General features: G+C 39.7%; 1 protein-coding gene across 2 annotated transcripts in view; it reads left to right on the top strand.

The window, feature by feature from the left end:
- LOC123362041 (ADP-ribosylation factor-like protein 8B) overlaps positions 1-21435 on the top strand; it is a 44174-nt gene extending 22739 nt beyond the window's left edge. The window contains exons 3-7 of one of the 2 annotated variants that reach the window (XM_045002317.1): positions 11032-11105; positions 14824-14917; positions 17593-17660; positions 19821-19891; positions 21050-21435. In XM_045002317.1, the coding sequence (XP_044858252.1) occupies positions 11032-11105; positions 14824-14917; positions 17593-17660; positions 19821-19891; positions 21050-21099 (357 nt within the window). In that variant the 3' untranslated portion in view covers positions 21100-21435. The remainder of the gene's footprint in view (positions 1-11031; positions 11106-14823; positions 14918-17592; positions 17661-19820; positions 19892-21049) is intronic. The other variant, XM_045002318.1, reaches the window with a different exon arrangement.
- The last annotated feature ends 1773 nt before the right edge of the window (positions 21436-23208 follow it).

Here is a 23208-nt window from a genome sequence, read left to right as displayed (position 1 = left end):
ACATTGGGTTTGTTTAGTCTGGAAAAGAGAAGACTGAAGGGGGACATGATAACAGTTTTCAATATGTAAAAAGTTGTTACAAGGAGGAGGGAGAAGAATTGTTATCCTTAACCTCTAAGGATAGGACAAGAAGCAATGGGCTGAAATTTCAGCAAGGGAGGTTTAGGTTGGACATTAGGAAAAACTTCCTAACTTTCAGGATGGTTAAGCACTGGAATAAATTGCCTAGGGAAGTTGTGGAATCTCCATCATTGGAGATTTTTACTTAGTCCTGCCATGAGGCAAGGGACTGGACTAGATGACCTCTCAATGTCCCTTCCAGTCCTATGATTCTATAAATCATATATCATACGCATAATTAATTGTATCCCAACAATTCATTGTTTCGTAGCGAAAATTAAATCGGAATAAACATTTGTAACTGTGTTTTATATAGAGTCTGGATAAACTTTGTATTTCCCTAACAGAATTAATAATTTTTTCATTTATTCATATGAAAAGAAGGATAATTTTCCTTATTCATGGTGTTAAAAAAAAAAATCCTCTCTTGTTTTCCTGTGAGAACATAGACAAAATAGCAGTAACTTTCACAGAAATATCCTGGTAAACTAACACAGGTTTTTGGCATATATAATATATATTAACAACATATTATTTGTTGTTGGTATAGATATATAAATCTCAATATTTATAATATAAAATTAAAGTTTTTTTACTTGTTTCAATAAAAACTTACTGCTACTAAAATTAGTAGCAATCTTAGGTAATTCAGCATAACCTTCTATAAAAACAAAACAAATCAATGTATTGGAAAAATACAACCCACATACAATTTTCTTATGGTTTGCTTATTACATGGGTGTAATTCATATCAATATAACAAATAGTTGAGCTTTAAGATAGTGAGTTATCCGCATCCTTTATTGCCTCTTGTATCCTCTATTGCCATCTTATATCCTCTGAGTCTCATTGCATATTCAGACAAGGAATTCCACAATTCTTCTTCTAACAGAGAAGAAAAATTTCCTGAGAACTCATCTAGTAAATTGTATTATTTACAGTATTATTTTGTATTTTTGTATATTGTATTATTTACTTCTAACTTTATTTACATATGCTTTTGGTTCAAAGAATTTGTCTAAAATGTATTTGTCATGATGTCATCGTTACAGAGAGGGCTGCTGAAAATGAAGATTATTATTCTATTTTTACAAATCAGCCTTTGTATATATGCAAATATAAAGCTTTCATGTTTATATATTCAATGTCCTTTCTGTGAAAATAATAAATTCCATTTTTTTATGGGGTGGGGCCTCTTACAATTGACCTACTTTAGGGCCTCAGCATGTCATAATCCGGCCCTGGCTGGAACAGAATGGTGGGAGAAGTAAGTGATCCCAGGTGTGTGTGCTTCCCACCTTTACATCCCATGGGGAGCCAGTTCTTTTGTTGCAGCTGAGCTTCAGTATGGGCCGGGCAGCAGCAGTAATGGGGAGTGGGGAGGGAGCTGGGCATGGAAAATGTTTTGGGAGGGGGAACTGAGCAGTGTGTGCCAGGGATTGAGGGGAGAGAAGGTGCTGGGACAAGGCCAACATCTGGCAATGGGGGAGGCGCAAGGCTGGGGCTGTGCCCAGCAGAAGTGGAGAGCATGAGACAGAATAATGCCCACTGGATGGAGGGGCCTGCAGGGAGCAGGGCATGGATGAAGAACCACAGAACAATGCATTCGGAGGGAATCAGGGGAAGGTGTTGAAGTGTCCCACCTATCAGCTAGGAGTAAAAGAGAGTAGGTCCTCCCAAATGTGAAATGTGCGCACACATCTCCTCCCCGCCTCCAAGGGTTCAGAAAACTGACCAAAAGGCAGTGGGAGTGTAGCTCAAAAATTATTTGTTTTGTAATCTCATGATTTTTCAGCTCAGGGTAGTCAGTGACCTAGATAGAGGTGGGTGGATGGACTAAAGGGGGACAAAGAAAAGGAGGAATTTGAGAAGGAGAGACAGGGTGACCAGAAGCCCCCTGCCTCTTCCTGATTCCTGTCCTGGGTAATGAGGAATTTTGTGGATGAACAGCTAGGACTTGGGCCATCAGAATGTAGTGTTTGGTCTTGGGGGGATGGGACAAAGAAATATGGGATTTAGGGAGAAAATGTAATTGATGAAGCTGGGGGCACAAAATAGATTAAAGCAGTGGCTCTCAACCTTTCTAGACTACTGTACCCCCGGCAGGAGTCTGATTTGTCTTGTGTACCTCCAAGTGTCACCTCACTTAAAAACTACTTGCGTACAAAATCAGACATAAAAATACAAAAGTGCCACAGCACACTATTACTGAAAAATTGCTGACTTTCTCAGTTTTACCAGATAATTATAAAATAATTCAATTAGACTATAAATATTGTACTTACATTTGAGCATATAGTATATAGAGCAGTATAAGCAAGTCATTGCATGACATTTTAGTTTGTACTAACTTTGCTAGTGCTTTTTATATAGCTTGTTGTAAAACTAGGCAAATATCTGGATGAGTTGATGTACCCCTAAAAGACTTCTCTGTACCCTCAGACATACATGTACCCCTGGTTGAGAACCATTGGACTGAGAATTGAACTATTGGAGAGGGAGGCACACAACGGATGAATTTCATTGGGTGAAGGTTCAGTTTCAACTGTCTCAAGCCTCTTTGCCCTGCTGAACTAGGGTATGGATGGAGGTGACAGAGCGTGAGTGAATCCTGGCTTCAGCCCCAGAGGCAAGAGCAGGAGAACTACTCTGTAGACCCCAGCCCTGAATGTGGAGAGCAACTATGGGCATGTTGGAAAAGTTGTGAATAAAGCCCTGCGTGGATAGAAATTTATACCCATGGATGCGGATATCCTTGGATATAAATCGGTATCCACAGAACCACACGGCTTTCCCGGGAACTGCAGCAGTGAAAGGAGCAGAACGTGGGGGGCTGCTGCTCCCAGGAGCCAGCAGCCGGTGTTGGCAGCTCCTCCAGCACGGCTGTACCGCCTCCAGCCCCGCTCTCTGGGGCGGGCACCAGGCTCACTGGCAGATGTCCCCGGTCATGTTCTTGTGTTCAAGCGGATCCCATGCCCTCATCAGCTGCATGGAAGGGGCAGGGATGGGGGTAGAGGCAGTACAGCCGCGTCAGAGGAGCTGCTGGCATGGGGCGCTCGCTCCTGGGAGCAGCAGCCTCATGTTCTGCTCCTTTCGCCGCTGTGGTTCCTGGGAGAGCCCTGCAGTTCTGTGGATACCGATTTATATCCAAGGATATCCGCATCCATGGGTATAAATTTCTATCCATGCAGGGCTTTATATATATCCGTGGAAACCAATTTATATCCACATCCATGGATATAAATTTGTATCCGTGCAGGGCTCTAGTTGTGAACTGCCCAGGGAGCTCAAGCTGGCATTGCCAGCTCTCCTTCTCTAACTCTTTACTGCTGCTGCAACAATTTCTTGTTCCCATGGAGTATATAGTACTGTGAGTCCTGCTGCCTTTTCACTGTTGTTTAATAATAAAAACCTCATCTTTGCTTTAATATACATTATTCAAAGATCATCAGACAAATTAATAATTACTACATTAATTACTGACCCATCTCTCTAGGCCAACAGCCCTTCCTTTCCTGCTTTCAGCCTCCCAAATAAAGCTGAGCGAATAACAGATTTTTTGGTTTGGTGGCCAAACTTAGAGGCGTGGATGGATAGATTCCTTTTAAGCTGAAACTGATTTTTTTTTTCTTTCCCGAAATGAAAATGCAGCAAATTTTTGTTCGGGTTGAAATGAAATGTTTTAAATGTCCAAATCAACACTTCTAAATAAAATGTTAATTCAAAATTACATTTTGAAATGGTTTAGATTTTTTTTTTAAATGAACTTTTGGCACTTCTGAAATTTTTATTTTATTAACTGAATCAGCCTCTCACTGGGTTTGTATGATCTAGGATCAGTTTCATGAGCCATGGCAAAAGTGGGTATGCGTTGTCACCCAAAATCAGTGTGGGTTGAGGAACCATTAATGTCAATTTTGTTCAATGGGAATAGTTTCCTTTTGTCCCTTCTGAGAAGTCCAGTTTTTGAAAATTCTGGCATCATGCCCTTTTTCTGGCCACCAAACATGTCAGTGATAATGCACTTGTATCCGCATTGCCACTGAGTAATACCCCTTTCTGTTAATGTACTCCTGGCCTTTCTTTCCGGAGCTTTGTGTGCTCAGCCATTTTGAGGCTCAGGCCCTAGATATGTTTCCATTTGATCATTAGAGAAGAGTATCATGATTAAATTTAAAAATATACTGCATAAAGTGTGTGTCTGGGAAAATTACTCTTGTTTCTCTCAGAGGTAACGCAATATTGCTTATCTTGTTACTGGAAAAATGTCATACAAGTAGGGCTTCATCCACCTACAGAAACTGACAGCAGGGTTCTTCAAAGGGCCAGGAATTATTTCAAAGAACATAGTGTTCTCTGATGTATTGCCTGGTGGAAATATAGTCATGTGAAATATTTTTTTCAGTGTATACAGAGCTAGTCATAAAAAGAATCTACACTACAAAAGGTGAGATGATAGACCATTAAGACGTACATCTTGCTCATCATTTGCATCGAGCAGGGGAGTGTATCTTCCACAGCAGCTAATTTAGCTAGTACTAAAAGAAAGCATCTTTTGTTAGATACCCTATATATCTATCCATAGATATGATTTGAAGGAAATTTCTATTGCTCCCATTTCCTTGTCAGTGAAATTGAGTACTTCCTGATGTGCTATTTCCTCACTATGCTAGATGAACAGTTACTGATAATTACTGCCTTTATATTGTGACTTTGAGAATTGGCATTAAATATTATCGGTATGCCTAGGACCTCTGTAGAAGCACTTTATTCCTCCCTACTTGTCAGTGTATAGTATAATGTTGTCAGAAATTGCTGATGTATGTTGCCCTGTGAGCAGCACCGTAGAAATCTCTGTGTAATCTCTGCATTGTGCAAGGATTTAGTCTCTTCCTGTGAGTTTGGTTCCCATCTCTATTTCTACAAGATTTAAAGTTTTTTCTTCTGAAAACATTTTTTTTTTTAAAAAAATCCTGTCTGGTTGCAAAGATAAGCTTCTGCGTAGAAATAAATGTGGTGTTTGCATGGAGGCAGACATTGAAAGAACAGCATAAGACAAAACTATCCTTTCCCCTCCTGCAACTTTCCATCACCTGTCAAATCTTTCCACAATAAACACTTATCGAAACCAACCATTGAGTCCCTAATCCACCTACAGCTTTCCAAACTCTTAAGCATGCCTCCAACTGCATCCCTGCTCCCTTGCTAAAACTTTCCTGTGCACAAAAGGGACAGATTTGCCCCTTAAACCTGTTACACAGTCTGATAGCTGCAATTTTAAGAAAGAGTTTTATGCCCAGATAAAGTATGGAAATTGGACAAGCGGGATTCCTGTTTTTGAAGAATTTGATTTAACAGATCAGTGTAAGGACACTAAAAGGAATGGTGAATCTAAAGCATATTGATTACCCTAACTTGCTAATTAAAACATTAACTAGTGTTTGTACAGGACAGCCCTCTGAGAATATGAAACACTTCTTATATACTAAGAATTATTACTCCACAGAAACAAACAGGAATGAATAAATCATTTTATTTATAAAATTCTGTGGGAATATGATCTGCCGCTGTGATTTAGTCTGAATAATATCTGCTTAATGAGATTTAAATATCCTCTTCAGCAATTTATCCACCTAGCAAAGAATCTTCTTCCTTATTGTACTCCTGGGGGGATTCTGTGCCCTGCATCTGTGCATAATTAATGAGCCACGCATATTTTTAAGTTTTGCGCAGAAAAAAAGCATCTGCTGAAAAATTGCTGCTGTTCCACATTTTGTCCACGAGAGGACACTGTGGCAATAGAACACAGCAGGTGTTCCCAGCCTGCTAGGGAAGAGAGAGACTGCAGAACCTTCTTCACAGTGCCTCTAGACAGCATCGGGCTGCTGGGAAGTCAGACGGGCTCATAAGGGCTAGTGGGGAGGATAGACAGCGGCAGGGGCTGAATGGGAGTTGAGGCACAGGGCCACATTGGGAGGGGGTGTAGGGCCACATGGGGATGGGGGAATGGGTGTCTGAATGGGGGTGGAGAGACACATGTGCCTGACTGAATGGGAGAGGCTAGGGGTCGGCCAGAGTCTGCACGGGGGAAGCTCCCTAACAGTCCCTCTCCACCCCCCAAAAAAACTTGTTCCAAACTTTTCCCACCCATACCCATCAAGCCTCCAAGTTAACACCGAGGCTCCTTCCCAGCAATTATTTCCCTCTTCCGCAGCTCTTCTGTTACCCTGACTCTCCCCAACCTTTGCACTGCTTCTGGGGGATGTGGGAAATATGGTTCTCTATTGTAGTTTAAACGAATCATTACTCAGAGTTTTGTATTAATATGCCTAGTAAGGAATCTATTTTTCAAAAATCATTTTCTGAATCTCTTTTGATATCTGCATTGTTACAGACATACTTGTGGACAGGTATTTTGAAACAAATGACCAAAAATCATTGAAATTAGTGTGATTATATTGTGTTATTTTGACAAATAAAATATGCAGAATTTGAAAATATTGTGCACAGAATTTTTAATTTTTTGGTGCAGAATTCCCCCAGGACTATTATTCATTTTGGGCATATCCAGGGCATTTTCCAGTTCTTCAGATGTGCTGGTCAACTTGGGATAAAATTGCCCATAAAATGTGGCCATTCTAATCAGGAGGGACCAAAGAAGACTGCAGTAACCATTTAAAGTCTAATCTACATTTAATATCACCTAGACCAGTGGTTCTCAACCAGGGGTCTGGGGCCCCCTAGGGGGCCTCGAGCAGGTTAATGGTGGAGCATCCGAGCAGGACCAGCATTAGACTCACTGGGGCCCAGGGCAGAGAGCTGAAGCCCCACCGCCTAGGGCTGAAACCTGAGCAATGTAGCTTCGTGGGGGCCCTTATAGCACGAGGCCCCAGGCTGTTGCCCTGCTTGCTACCCCTAACACCGGCCCTGGATTTTATATGCAGAAAACCAGTTATTGTGGCACAGGTGGGCCGTAGAGTTTTTATAGCATGTTGGGGGGGGGGGGGGGCGGAGGGGACACTCAGGAAAAAAAAAAAGTTTGAGAACCCCTGATCTAGACATCTTGATTTTTATACTGAGTTGTATCTTGTGCTATTCAGTCATAGCTTCCCCCCAACATATGTTTTCCCTATATCAGTGGTCCCCAAACTGTGGGGTACGTCTCCCTAGGGCACGGAGGAACATTCAGGGAAAGGGCCTTGCAGGAGCACCACTCAGCCCCTCATTGTCACTAGGTCTGCTCCAGCCGCAGCTCAGGCCCCAGCCCCAGCCTTGGCTCCTGGGCCCTAACCTCCAACCGCGGCCCCACTCCCAAACGTGGCCCCAGCTCCTGACCACAACTCCAGCCCCACTCCCAACTGCAGCTACGGTGGTGGGGAGGGTCCATTATAGGTAAGGAGAGGCGTGACAGAAAAAAATTGGGGACCACTGCCCTATACACGGGATACTGTGATGCAAAAATGAGTTATGTACTCAGCATACAGGGCATGCACAAGAATACATTTCTATGACCAAGTCAAATGTATGTCTTAAATGAGTCACCATCTAAGCATGTATCTTTAACCCATGTCTTTCCTCTCCTTTCCTCTTCCTGGTGTATGTTATATCCTCATTTGTCTGTCACTTCTGTCATTTGGATTGTGAGCTGTTTGGGGCAGAGGCCTGTGTTTTCTACTGAGTACCTACCACAGTTGTGGGCTCTGTAAAATGATGAATAAGCATAAGAAGGATGGTACTAGTATGAACAGTAGTTACCTAATCATTTTTATTTGGATGGGTAAAGAGGTACAGATGGCCATTCATACACTACCCATTTTTCTAGTTAATCAGTTTTGTCTGTTTTCTTTCCCTGTTAAAGATAACTTCAGTGTCTCCAGTTATAGAGTAAGTGGTTTCCAAATCCTATCAAATACATTCATACTATTTTGCATCCAGTATGCCATTCTCCAATGGATTGCCAATAGGTTTATTGAGAGAACTGATTCATAATCAGTTGGAGATAACTTGTCTGTCCAGTGTTTCAGGATGATTCTGCTGATTAGACTAATGTTCATATATCTGAAGAAATATCGCATAGATCAGGTATACTATATCACTGGACAGATATAGTATCTTTGTATCTCAGATTCTCAATTTAACTCCAAGCTACACCATCCTGTAGACCTTTCTGTTTCCAAGAGTAATGAATCATTGTAGTTTTCTGAGGTCTTTTCTTAACACTCTGTCTCCTCCTTCCTCCTTTTTCTTCTGATCTATCGGGAAAATAACTTGTTTTTTCTCCCCACTCAGACAGATGTGCACCATATGATAACTGATTTTTCAAGGTCCTCGTCACCTAGTGTGATACTGGCATTGGTGTGAGGGTTGCAATATTGCACTATGTAGTCATCCCTTTTTATGCTTTATAAATAAATGATTGATTTTTATTAAGTCTTTCTGAAACATCCCCCAAAAGGTCAGGGAGAGTCCTAATTGATACCCAGGTGGCATACAAATGGTCGTTTTGCTATCCTTAAAGTGTACATTCTTAGTTGGGGATCAAAAATAGTCTACATTCGTGTGATATATTAATGTGTTGCCGGAGGGAGTAGTAAGATCTCAATCCAGGAATTATTTAATTGGAAATTGGGAATATTTTATCTAAAATATGAGCCTAAAGTGTTGGAAACGATACAGAGCTCAATACATGAATATGATTTATGGACTATGGAATAAAAAGTAAGGTTCATGCCAGTTGGAAAAGTCTTAGTTCCTTGGATCTATTTAAGTCTAACTCTTCCATGTGAGTCTGCAGTGCCTTAGCAGCCTCCAACATAGGTAGATTTGGGAAAGAGAATAAACTTAAAAAAAATTGAGAAAATTTAAAAGGCGTAAACCTTTTCTGCTCTATATGTTGTTTATAAATCCAAACTGAGCTGTAACACACATTCCTCCTAGTTCTGGTTCAGATCTTATTTTGATAACTAAATATGTTTAAGAAATAATCACCCCTCTCTGCGCCTGGCTTGAGAACAAATACATTCCTTTGATTTTATTTTTCAGTAGTCATCAGTATTTTAATAGATGGGTGTCTTGTAACATAACATCTACTTCAACATAGGTACAACTTCCCTACATGTGACCATGCATTTTAGATCTGTACAGTGATATTTTATCTTAGATGCAATTTTAGCTAACGATTATGAACATTTGGGTCTATTCTCATGGGTAAAATTCACCACTATATAAACAAAACCAGAATAAATGGGTTTTAGGCAAGAAATTAAAATCTCAGTTCTACAAATTCATGAATAATTCATTGTTTTTTTGAGTAGTTGTCCCTGTGGGTTCTGCTCTTCAGGTGCAGGCCTGTGTGTCTGATCAGACAATTTTTTTTGTAGCAGTGTCCACATGGTCCACACTTGCACCTTGCATATCCACATGCTCTTATCTGAGGGCATATAGGGGAGAGCAGACCCACCACCTCTCCAGTTCCTTCTCAGCTGCCTGTGGCCTGAAATGGAGCTCTGTGGTGTCCATTAGTTAGCCTTTCAAGTTTAGCTAATCTGCTTTGTCTTTTATTCATTATTTCTTATTGTGTTTATTTTATTTCCCCATCACACCCGGTGTGCATTTTGCCCCCTCCCTCTTATTTCTTCTTGCAGTCAGGACGTTCCCCCCCCCCACACACACACATGTCTTATCTGCCCCACCCTCAACCTCTCTCCCTTTGTCTGAGGCCTTCTCTTCTCTCTCTCTCTCTCTCTCTCTCTCTTTTTTTTTTTTTTAACAGCATGTGCCCCAAACTCCAGGTTTCAAACTTTAGCAGACCTGTAATAGGTCTTTTCTCCACAGCTATGGACCTCTGACTCCCCTCTCCTGACAGATACCAAAAGGAATCTTCTGCTAGTGCTGTTGCACATTCTGATGCCGGCATGTGTGCTAGTACCAACATGATTGGCCTCCCTCCCCCAACTAGAAACAGAGAAGGTTACTTCTTTGGACTCAGAAGTACCACTAGATTCTCGTTGAGACCCCCTCACTTGGGATGTATCTTGAGGAAGAGCTCCCAGAAACTAATCAACGAATCACTCAACAACCTCCTTGGCAGGAACACCCTTATGTTCCTCCACCTTTTGCCTTTGCCTCATCTCAATGGGCCTTTTAGAATCCTTGCCTTGTATGGAGATCAGTACTCCAGGGCCCACACATACAAGAGGATCCATCAGGAGGGACAGCCACTGGTATCCCAAGACCATGCCCTATTATCCCCTCCCCAAGGGTACTCCTTTGAGGAGCAAGTACTGACAGTTGAGGAAGAGGTGACACCATCTGAAAGAACATCTCAAAGAATTCCAGTAGCCTCTGCTTCCATTGAAGTCAGTGGGGCTACTCACATTCTTACGGTTAAGCGTGTGCATAAGTGTTTGCAGGATTGGGCCCCAGATGATTATTTTCAACCTATTAAACTCTTTAAGTAGAATGTATGTATATTTCATCTTTTCTTTTCATGCGGTGAACTAATTAGTCATATGTCTCATCACTGAGTGGTTTTCCAACTTTGCAATTGACTACCGTTTTCTTTCTTGTTCTGATTATCTTGACCTCATATCTTTAAAAGCATCTTCAATGATCAAATGTGAAAGCTATTGAGATAATAGAGTTAGCCAGATTAGTCTATCATTACACTCGCTCATTCTCTTCCCCACCCAACATTTTACTGTCTGTCCTTCATGTCACTGGAGGACTAATGCATTCTTTCTTCTGGTCTCCTTACCCCCACACATAACTTAACATTGTTAATGTGATTGAATGACTTCATCTTTATAGGCATTACAATTTAACTTAAGATTTCTGTTTTAATTTCTAAATCTCTGTTCATACTAATGGTATATTCAGAATAACATAGGAAGCCTTTTTTTTTCCCTCCAGGTATGGGACATTGGGGGACAGCCAAGGTTTCGAAGCATGTGGGAGCGCTATTGCAGAGGAGTCAATGCAGTTGTGTAAGCATCTTTATGTATCTCTTTACAATCAATTATTTAAATATCTTTTGTAATATTGCCAACTTCCACTTTCAGTCCCCTCCACCTACAGATATTTCTCAATCATTTACCTCTTTTGTACGACTGCCTACTTTCCATCATGGTTATATGTTTAATTTAACTTGATAGACAGTGTTTTAAACCTTAAAACAAAAAAAGCTTTAAAACAAGGAGTAGCTTTTTTCAACATTTAGTCTCTGCCCCCAAAAATAGAAGAATTAACCATACTTGTGGATACAATTATGTTATAGTGAATAGAATCCGTGAATTTTGCCATTTGTTTCAGTTTGACATTGTGAGAATGCCTTAAAATGCACCATTTCATCCCTGTAAAACCATTTTTTAATTTTTTTATTTGTAAGAACTAGAAGGATATGTTAGGGAAAAAAAAAAAAGAAAAACAAACTAAATAAACTCACTAACATTTGTTTTACTGTAAACAAAGTGAGCACTGGTGAATGCAATCTTCCTGCAACAGTAACTAAGAATGTAACATCATGTGGCCTTCACTTATTTCACAAGTAAGAGTCATGCATCTTGTAAAAGAAGGGGTTACAGCAGAGGTCGGCAACCTTTCAGAAGTGGTGTACTGAGTCTTCATTTATTCACTCTGATTTAAGGTTTTGCGTGCCAGTAATACATTTTAACATTTTTAGAAGGTCTCTTTCTATAAGTCTATAATATATAACTAAACTATTGTTGTATGTAAAGAAAATAAAGTTTTTAAAATGTTTAAGAAGCTTCATTTAAAATTAATTTAAAATGCAGAGCCCCCCAGGACTGGTGACCAAGACCCAGGCAATGTGAGTGCCACTGAAAATCAGCTTGTGTGCCGCCTTCGGCACGCGTGCCATAGGTTGCCTACCCCTAGGTTACAGCAATTAATTTGAAATTAGACTAGGAGAACAGCAGCAAACAAAAAAAATTAGCAACGTTGCAAAATTAAGCGCTAAGCAGTACTCTAAAACATTCTGTGAAAGTGGAGGAAAGTTGTTTTGTGCGTCATGCAATGTACCCGTTGATTTTACGAGAAAGGCTGCCTATTATAAGTATATTGAAAGTGCAACTCATAAGTGCAAATGTGAGGCATTAAAAATGGATGAAGATAGAAATTTAAAAAAAGCAGAAAGCTGTTTAATACTAAGACCAAAAAGCAGCTTTACAGGAAAAATGTAGTGTTCAAATTAACAGAAGCCTTCTCTGCAGCAAATATACCCCTGAATACCCTTGACAATCCAAAACTGTGAGAAGGTTTTTAGAGAGCAAGGTAGGTGTTATACCAAGTGCAGATCAACTTAGAAAGTTTTACCTCCTCAAAATGTTTGACTGACATTGAAGAATTTAAAGGAAAAGTTGCAGTCCTATGAAGGAATTAGCATTGTGGCAGATGAAACTTCCAGTGCTGAAGACAGGTATGTGCTTAACATTCTTGCCATCCCTTTCCCACAAGCAGTGATAATGCAGGCACTTCAAAAGCAGGTGAACACAAGCTGGATGTTCTTTTGTTACAGTGTGAAGTTTTGGAAGCAGTTGATTTAAAAACAGTCAGCAAAGCAATACAGGAAATTGTTGAAAAATCCACAATACCGTTTGATTCCATCACTGAGTTTGTGACTGATAATGCCACCTACATGGGGAAAGCTTGGGATTGAGTTTGAAACCTTTGTTTTTAAAGGCTGTATATCTTACATGCATGGCACCTTTACTTAACCTTATGGGCAATCTGAGGAGGAAGATACTTTTGAAAGTAAATGAATTAATTGTGGCTTTGAAACATGCTTTCACTGCCTGCCCTGCCAAGAATAGCCCGGTTCAACATGTTTCTAATGGAAATAGCGAAAAGTCCTTCCATCTTACCAATCCCCATAATAACCACGTGGAACAGCTGGTTCAATGCATCTCTTTATCACATTGAGCACACTGAGAATTATGTTTCATATTTTTTACAGAAGAGAATGGTTGTAGCAGTAGTTCAAGTTTTCAAGAGATTATCTTTGCCAATCCACAGCATTTATTGAAGAACTCCAGGCTCTAAAAGAGTTTGCACCCCAAATCATGAACATGCTTACAGCTTATGCAGAGCTCACAGTTCATGCTCATGAAGTCAAAAATTGTGTGACCCTGCATTGTGGGCAGAGAGCTGCTCTGAATCTTGCCAACACCCAGCAGCAAAAACAGCACTCTTAGAAAGCTCAAAAAATAAACTCAGACATGGACACTGACTCAACCTCCCACCTTCACCAGTCTGCTGCCACTTTCTTTGTGCATGCCGTATATTTGAGCCAAGTCAAGCAAAACACCTTGATATTTGTGAAAGCACAGTATTTGAAAATATACCATTGTTTGAAGACAAAATTGCAGCACTTAGAGTATTGGGCTTACTGTGGAGCAGTTTGAGAATTGAGGAAAGAGGATGTTTTCCAGTTCTAAAGAAGCATGATGGCCAGATTCCCAGCTCAGTCAGTAGCTGCCCTGTGATACTTAGCAGTACCAGTCAACAATGTTGATGCCAAATGCGCCTTATCTTATTAAAAATGTGCTTGGCGTCAATAGATACCACATAAAAAATAACTTCTTATACCAAAATTGCAACAGTTTGTACAAGGGACTTTACTAAAAAGAATCAGTTATTTTTGTTATATAGCTTTTCATTATTTTTGTTTGAAAAATGGTTGCACAATATGCATATATAATTTCCAAATAGTTTACTTTGAGAAGGAAATGAAAACTATTGCATTAACGTTGTTTTTGTGTAAATGTTACAGTGTAATACTTTAAATTCTTACACAATTTTTGTTGCCGTGACATACCCTGATTTTATACATTTTTACCATAATTGTTCTGTGAATTTTGCCTAATTTTACTGCGACATAATCGTATCCATAATCATACTAAATTTCAAAAAGAAAAAATTACTTGGTCACTAACAGTACCTTTTGTGTAAAAGTGGGATCATTTTCTTAACCCAGTTATTCTTGGTCATATGCAGTAAGTTAAACTGATGGCCAGATTTTGGAGGTTGGAAGGAAATTTCTCTCAAAGGGTCTATTGGAAATAACATTGAAGCACTAGAAGGAAATACACTTGTAGAATTTAAGAGCCTGATCCAAATCCCACTGATGTTAGTGAAAAGGCCAGGCCCAAAAATCAGACCCTAGATGAAGAAGATCTATTAAAATATCCAGTCAGTCCCCTAGCTTGTGCAAGATTATTCCTGGAGATTTTGACTCTCACATACGTATTTGCCTGGTGCACATGCTTCACACCCGTTTGCCCAATATTGTTTAATAGGTGGTGTTTCCTTACGCTTGGAGTGTAATACTGCCCATCTCCTGCCAACTGAGAAGGTTACTCCAAAAAATCTTTTTTTTTAAAACTATGTTTGGCTCTGACAAGTCATTCAGTAAAAAGACCTGGCACATGTATATAGTATATTTTGGACATCCAGCATCCTTTCTATGCAATCAATTACATTTTCCAGAAATTTCTGTCTTCCCACAACCTGTATTTAATTTTTCTTTTTTCCTTTATTCCCAATGAAATAGGGAAAATTGATATTTTTAAAATCATCTGCTCAGTGGGGGAGGAGTGGGTATGTTTGACAGATTTCAGATATTTTTAATAATGTTTTCCATCTGTATTGGATAAAAGTATACAAGTGACAATTTCCCCATTTTAGTTACATGGTGGATGCAGCAGATTTAGAAAAAGTAGAAGCTTCCAAAAATGAACTACACAGCTTAATAGACAAGCCGCAGTTGCATGGAATTCCAGTAAGTGTTTGTGAGTTTTTGTATTTATGTAATTGTTCTGCTATGGTGTCACTGATATTCAGACATGAATAAATTGATTTATTTACTTACTTAATTGTTCACATGTGAATTAGACTTTATAGCCTGAGGCTGCTACTTTCAAAGAAACCTAAGGGCGCCCAACTCCCACTGAACTCCCATTCTCTGAAGCCATTGAAAATCCCAGCCCAAATGTGATGCAAGTTGGCTACACAACACTAGAACTGGTTGGACATTTTTTTCGTGGAAGTGGTTTTTCCATTTTTGTCAAAATTGAAACATTGCATAAAATACATCCATTTCAAAAGAATTGTTTAGAAAAAACAGAAATGAAGCTTTTCAGTAATGTTGAAATGTAGTGTTTTGATATTTTCAGAATGAACTATTTTGATTTTTTTTGTTTCAAAATTACTTTTTGAAACAAAATAGTGTTTTTTAATATTACATTTAATTTTTTTAAAAAAGGTCAAAATCTGAATGAAATTCTTTGATTGACCTGAACTATTTTTTGTTTTCCAATACATTTAGAAATGTTTTGGCTTTATTCCTTTCTGAATGGAAAAAAATTCAAAATCACAGAATTTCCCACAAAACATAAAATCCAGTTCTCACCCAGTTTTGCTGGGAAATTCTGTGATTTTGAATTTTTTTCCATTCAGAAAGGAATAAAGCCAAAACATTTCTAAATGTATTGGAAAACAAAAAATAGTTCAGGTCAATCAAAGAATTTCATTCAGATTTTGACCTTTTTAAAAAAAATTTAATGTAATATTAAAAAAAACTATTTTGTTTCAAAAAGTAATTTTGAAACAAAAAAAATCAAAATAGTTCATTCTGAAAATATCAAAACACTACATTTCAACATTACTGAAAAGCTTCATTTCTGTTTTTTCTAAACAATTCTTTTGAAATGGATGTATTTTATGCAATAAAGAGCCCTGGTTATTATCACATGGTATCACTGCTACAGTGTGTGTTTGTACATCTTCCAGTGTAAAGGTCAATACAAATTTGGAGGTGGATTGAGCCTATCAAATTAATTGCACATAGGGCATTATCAGTTGGTAATACTTTTCAGTCAGTACCAGTGTGGGTCAGATTTGAACTGGTAACCGAGAGGTATTAGTAGCAATATCTTAAGATGTATGAGACTTGTCTTTGTAGAGGTTGGTTAGCAGAACTCAAGCATGAAATAGTCCTCTGCTTCTACAAGTCAAGGAAGACCTTGGCTGCAAAGTAAAAATGTAAATAGAAAAAAGATCCTCAAGCAAGATCTTGACTTTTGGCAATGAATAATGTGAGCTTGAAGCACCATTAAGTAATTGAGGAGGTGGAACTGAATGTTTTGTTAAAGATAATTTGCAATTTTAGAATAGGTTATCCTCAGCCTTATATCATTTTTCTGTCTGGATACAGATATCAGAAAAAGAGGACATGGGGCCCATCCACAGAGATGCTGTTTTGAGAAGGAAAATAGATTGTTCTCTGACCCAGGGCAAAGAGTATTAGGAATATAGGGCTATTGCTTGGCCCCTGCATATTTTCTGTGGGCAGCAACTTTCAGTTCTGTCCAGTCATTGACCTAGGAAAATGCTAGCTAAAAGAGAGCTGGGTGAGGAGTAGACAGGTGACTGACATCCAAATCATTGTAGTAAACTGAGATTTGCAGAATGAATTCAGGCAGAATTTCTGATCCCACCCACTATTGCAGCAGAAAGATTTGAGACCCCCTCTGTAACCTCACTGCATATTATTGGAGCAGTCAAATAGGGAAGAGAAAGTAGAACTGCAGCCAGGATTTATAAGGACAGGGACAAAAAAGTAGGGAGCTCCTATTTCAGTTTTTCATCAGATTTCCCCATTCTGTTGCCCCTTGTCTACTGAGCATGAGGTAGGTTGAAATAGATCTGAGATTTTTAGCCGTGCATAATGAAGTTCTTTTCCTTTTGTGTGCTGTTATATCACAGTCTGTGGGTCCACCTAAATTTTCAGGTTGCAGTAGTATGTTGTTTTTACTTATTAGTTTGTTGTAAGTAACTAGTATTGAACTATTCTTTATTTACTGTAGTTATTCCTTGGCATAATAGTAAGATAGTGTTATTAACCCAAAGATGACAATGAGTGAATTTTAATGTGTTATTTAATTTTAATCTGGATTTTTACTTGTAGTTGTGACATACATTAAAACAGTAATATGACCATGATTTTAAAACCCCTCAATCTCTTATTTTGTCTTCCATAAAATATACAGGATGTTTATCCAGTGTTAAGTTATACGTGGTGCACTTTGTATTCTTTATGTAGTTCTGTGAGCACAAGCATCTACTTGCTTCTTCATGGAAGGGATTGGAGTGGGGGTTGGTGGGAGAGAATGTGGCACTGGCTGCTTTTTGTGTGCCTAACTTGAAGCACCTTAAAGGGGTGTAATTTTCAGCATGTGAGTGCTCAACCCTTTGTGAAAATCAGGCCGTTTTAAGGGGTGTTCCAGTCTGGCACCCAAAAATCACTAGTCACTTTTGAGAATGTAGCCCATCCTGTCTTAAATATTTAGGTGTTAAAGCTAATAGAATTAAATTGTGATAGTAAATAGTAAATAAAATAAAACTAAGTTTACATGAAATTATTTACATTAATTTTGAATGTTAATTATTTGACAGGTGTTAGTCCTTGGAAATAAAAGAGACCTTCCTGGTGCACTGGATGAAAAACAGCTAATTGAGAAATTGTAAGTAGCTGGCCTATCTAAATAGTTGTGGCATTCTGAAAAGCTGTTGTGTAAAGGCAAAATCATGGGAAGTGTGCTGCAGTGACCAGCAGTTACAGATTCTATTTTACATTCTCAGATGTTCCACTTTTAGCTGCACTGGCATCTAAAATAGCAATGGTTGATGACTGAGGAAACCAATATTGAATCTTTCCTTCTGATAGTTTCAGATATCTTCTTTTCTCATCACTGAAGATGCAACTAATGTAAAGAATAATGTTCCTCCTTACGCTATCCAGGGTGCATTGTAATGGCAGTTTTATGCTTGACTGTCATTAGAAGAGAGTCATTTGAAACTATTGTCTGTAAATTTAAGCAACTCAGTATTTTTGGCATGCAACCAAAGCAGAAAAATTTTGTTTACTGAAACTTGCTTAAATTAATACAGTGGGTAAGGGAAATCTACTTTTATACAAAGAAGTCCAATACATAGAGATCTAAACAAATTCATGGCCATGAAAAATGTGTCATGGACCATGAAATCAGATCTCCCCAGTAAAATCTAGCTATTGGAAGGAAGGAGGAGGGGGCAGGGCTCGGGGCATGTAGCATGCACCGGGCTCCAGCTGCTAATCCCAACGGGGCTGGGGAGGGACAGGACTTCCTCTTCCCCTGCAGGGGCCGCTTCCAGGGGGAGATCAGACCCATCTCTGGGTACCTCCCCCTGCTACAGGAAACTCCACAGCAAGGTGGGTCTGATCTCCTCCTGAGAGCAGCCATGCAAGGGAAGAGGAAATCCCATCCCTCCCCAGCCCCAGCAGGACTAGCAGCTAGGAGCCCCTGCCTGGGACGCTCACAGCAACATGGGGGAGATCAGACCCACCTCCAGAAACCTACCTTCTGAGCCCAACTGGCAGCAAAGAAGCGAGGGTGGCAATCCTGCAAGCCCCTTTTGGGTCAGGATCGCCATGGTTACAACACTATGAAATTTCAGATGTAAACATCTGAAACTGTGAAACTGACAAATTTTAAAATCCAATGACTATGAAATTTACCAAAATGGACCCTGAATTTGGTAGGGCCCTGTCAATACAGCAGTAATTTTGCTTAAATAAGTTGCTGTGAATCAAACCACATTTTTCATTTGTGGGATGCAATCCTGTTGAAAAAGAATTCAGAGAGGAAGGATGGTCCAGTGGTTAGGGCACTAAGATGGGACTCGGGAGCCCAGAGTTCAATTCACTGCTCTATCAAAGACTTCCTGTGTGAACTTGAGCAAGTCACTTAACCTCTCTGTGCCTTAGTTCCACATCTGTAAAATGGGGATAATGGCAGTTCCTCACTTCACAGGGGTGTTGTGAGGATAAATATATTATAGACTGTGAGACACTCAGACACTAAATAGTGGGGACCATATAAGTAGCTAAAAAAACCTAAAAATATTATTTAAAATACAGATTTTTTTCCCCACAGGCAGCATCCACATTTATACAGGAATCTTAGATACCTTAGTTCAGGGATCGGCAATCTTTGGCACACAGTCTACCAGGGTAAGCACCCTAGCAGACCAGGCTGGTTTGTTTACCTGCCGTGTCCACAGGTTTAGCCGATCGCAGATCCCACTAGCCATGGTTCGCCGTCCCAGGCCAATGGGGGCTGCGGGAAGCAGCGCAGGGCCGAGGGATGTCCCTGGAGGGCTGCGTGCCAAAGGTTGCCGATCCCTGCCTTAGTTCTTAACCTAGTAAACTTTGTATGGTGTTGTGAACCTCCCAAAGATTATTGTTGAGCTCCTCTGAATACTATTGTTGCAAAATGTAGGAAACTCGTAAAATCTTTGGTTTCTGATACAAAAGGGTGAAAGTTAAGCTTTTAAGACAAGGCACTGTTTCCTAGTTACTACTAAGAAATATTGTCTCAGACATATGGATGCCTACTCTTTTCTATCTTTCTCTATTAAACCTGGCTTAATCAGAAAGGATTTGAAGCCCTTAAAACATTTATCACTTTAAAAAATGCATTTATTGTAAGCAATAGTGGAGTTTTAAAGTTGCATGTCAGAGGTTAGAGTTTGGCCCTTTGAATACAAATTTGCAAACATGTAATTTAGTGGATTGTGTGGAAAATGCTTGGGTCTGGTTTTGTGGAGTAATAAAACTACTCAATGGAATTTACTTTCTATAGAAACCTTTCAGCTATTCAAGACCGAGAAATCTGCTGCTATTCTATTTCCTGTAAAGAAAAGGATAACATAGGTAAGCATGTTATTTTGGCAATGCTTTCTGTACACTACTTACATTATGATTGAGATTTTAATGGGGGGTGAGCATACAACTCCCTTAGGCAGCTTTGAAAATCTGTTTACCTTTATAGTTGGAGACATTTTGACCCAAGCTTGCTATTAAAGCAACCCTTCAAAAGAGTCTGGAAATTTTAGGAAGCAAATAGACTAGTCAGTTAGAAAGACATTTAGTTCTGCAGAAAATCATTACATTAGTTTAACTGAACCCTTTAAGATGCATTTTAAACATAAACTAACTATATTATACAACTTGTGATACTTTCAGAATGTTATTTCCTGGATAGAAAGATACCAGTATGTTATCTATTTTAATAAAATTCTGACCGTTACTGGTCTTGTAGGCAGCTGTCAAGTAGATGTTACCCCTAGGGGCTGTTGCAGACTTTTAAGCTTTAAGTCCTCTGTACTGGAATGTCCTTGAATTCAAATACATCCCAACTAAGCCCTAAGTAGTTCACTATTTCCCAGCCTACTTCTCCAGATTAGTTATTTCAATATTGGATGTTTTTCCATCCTTTAGCAAAATAGTTCCAGATCCTCAGCTGGTGAAAATCAGTGGAGCCCCATTGACTCCAATGGAATTATATCAATTTACACCAGCTAAGGATCTGCTTGACTCTTCTATCCTATACAAAGCTGGAGAAGAGCAGGGCAAGGAGAAGTAATCCCTTGTCCTCGGCAGAGCAATAGTAATCATTACCATGCACTAACCCAGTACCCCCTCTCCTCCCCCCCCCTCCCCCCATCCCCTGGAGCCTGATAAACAAGTAGGGGAAACTGTTGGAACTCCCATCTTGAGCATATCACAGCTGGGGATGGGGCACATGTAAAGTGCCCAAGAGTGTAAGCTACCTCTGAAGGTCTTGGCCTTGAAACATACCCGAACACCACCCCAAAGGCTTGATGACAATGAGGGCATGACAGTGAAATCAGCCATGCACATCTCTTCTCAGATTGAGGCAGACTGCAGCAATTTTCTTCTCTCCCCACTCCTGCCACTTTTGAAATAGATATAAAGTCAAATGTGAGACTTCTGTTTTTTTATTGTAATGATCTGCTAGCATTCTCATGTCCCTTCATAGAGTATTTGTTTTTGTATCTGTCCCTGCAGACATAACATTACAGTGGCTTATTCAGCACTCCAAATCAAGGCATTGTTGAAGAAAACTTTTGCTGAAGATAACTTTTCCTTCCAAATCACATGGGCCCCCATCTATTATACACTACTGAAAAGAAAAGGAATGAAACTAAATACTACCAGGACTCACTTTCACTAGATTTGTTAACAAATAGAAAATTTCAGTCCATTACGGCCTTTAGAAAACAAACATACATACATCCAGAATGTCTGTCTGTCTGTCCTAAAAGCCTTAATATAAAACTGGAAAAAAAATCAGTACTTTTTCTGAGCTGGAATGTTTTGAGTTTATGCATGTGAATTGTCAACTGTTTAGTAATTTTTTTAAATATGAAGCTGAATAAACTGCACAATAGAAACTAGTGTGTCTTATTGTAAGGCGTATTGCAGAGATGATGTATAAACATATGCACACAGTATTTATGGTTATGTTGCTATTAATTTCTATTTTCAATTGCCAACACTGAGTTACTTATTCTTGAATTTTCAAATCTTTAAAAAAAAAAAAAAAAAAAAAAAAGAATGCATCAGTCAAAATGTTGTTTAAATGGCCAGATGTGGAAAAGAGTGGTTTAAGAATTTGAACATTTATAATCTGGTACCATAGTCTCATCACAAGTATACATGACTCATTCGTTTGTTTTATTAAAAAAAAAAACCCAAAAACCCCCAAAACACCACTTTCTCCACGTTGTGGCAAATCCCACTCCACACTCTAGTAGCAGAAATTGAGAGTGTGACTGCAGTGAAAGTGATGCCGTCCCACCTCATGGGTGGAACAGAATGCCAGGGCTTCATGCAGGGAGGTAGATATATTAGATCCCCATAACAGCGGCCCCTCAGCACCAGCATGTAGAGGAGTAGGCTAGAGTGCATGAATCTATGACTGCACAGATTGACTAGCCATTCTACCCTCAACACCCTGGGATCTAGTGGCCATTTCCTTCGTGAGGCTGAAGTAGCACTCCAAGTGGTTCCAGTGCTGCTGTGTGGCCTATAAGTGGAATATTCTTTCCCTCCCTGGCCCTTGCAGAACTCCCCAGCACACAGCCTCATTACTTGGGCTTTGACCTGGGATTAGGATTTGCTCCATTGCCAACAAGGTAAAGAAGCAGTTAATTCTTTTTATATTACTGTATGTTCCTTATTATTCTTTAATCCCATACATTAGTGACATCCCCCTGCCCTGAAATGCATTCTTATGGAACCTGTTCCCTATATATACACACATCAGTATGATTCTATTAAATCATAGAATCTCAGGGTTGGAAGGGACCTCAGGAGGTCATCTAGTCCAACCCCCTGCTCAAAGCAGGACCAAACCCAACTAAATCATCCTAGCCAGGGCTTTGTCAAGCCTGACCTTAAAAACCTCTAAGGAAGGAGATTCCACCACCTCCCTAGGTAACCCATTCCAGTTCTTCACCACCCTACTATTGAAAAAGTTTTTCCTAATGTCCAACCTAAACCTCCCCCTCTGCAACTTGAGACCATTACTCCTTGTTCTGTCATCTTCTACCACTGAGAACAGTCTAGATCCATCCTCTTTGGAACCTCCTTTCAGGTAGTTGAAAGCAGCTATCAAATCCCCCCTCATTCTTCTCTTCTGCAGACTAAACAATCCCAGTTCCCTCAGCCTCTCCTCATAAGTCATGTGCTCCAGCCCCCTAATCATTTTTGTTGCCCTCCGCTGGACTCTCTCCAATTTATCCACATCCTTCTTGTAGTGTGGGGCCCAAAACTGGACAGAGTACTCCAAATGAGGCCTCACCAGTGCTGAGTAGAGGGGAATGATAACATCCCTCGATCTGCTGGAAATGCCCCTACTTATACAACCCAAAATGCCATTAGCCTTCTTGGCAACAAGGGCACACTGTTGACTCATATTCAGCTTTTCGTCCACCGTAACCCCTAGGTCCTTTTCTGCAGAACTGCTGCCCAGCCATTCGGTCCCTAGTCTGTAGCAGTGCATGGGATTCTTCCGTCCTAAGTGCAGGACTCTGCACTTGTCCTTGTTGAACCTCATCATATTTCTTTTGGCCCAATCCTCTAATTTGTCTAGGTCCTTCTGTATCCTATCCCTACCCTCCAACGTATCAACCACTCCTCCCAGTTTAGTGTCATCTGCAAAC

The sequence above is a fragment of the Mauremys mutica genome, chromosome 1 (assembly GCF_020497125.1).
Source record: "Mauremys mutica isolate MM-2020 ecotype Southern chromosome 1, ASM2049712v1, whole genome shotgun sequence".
Classification (NCBI taxonomy): Eukaryota; Metazoa; Chordata; order Testudines; family Geoemydidae; genus Mauremys; species Mauremys mutica.
The sequence above is the reverse complement of the archived record's forward strand: the minus strand, read 5'-3'. Positions and strand labels throughout refer to the sequence as shown.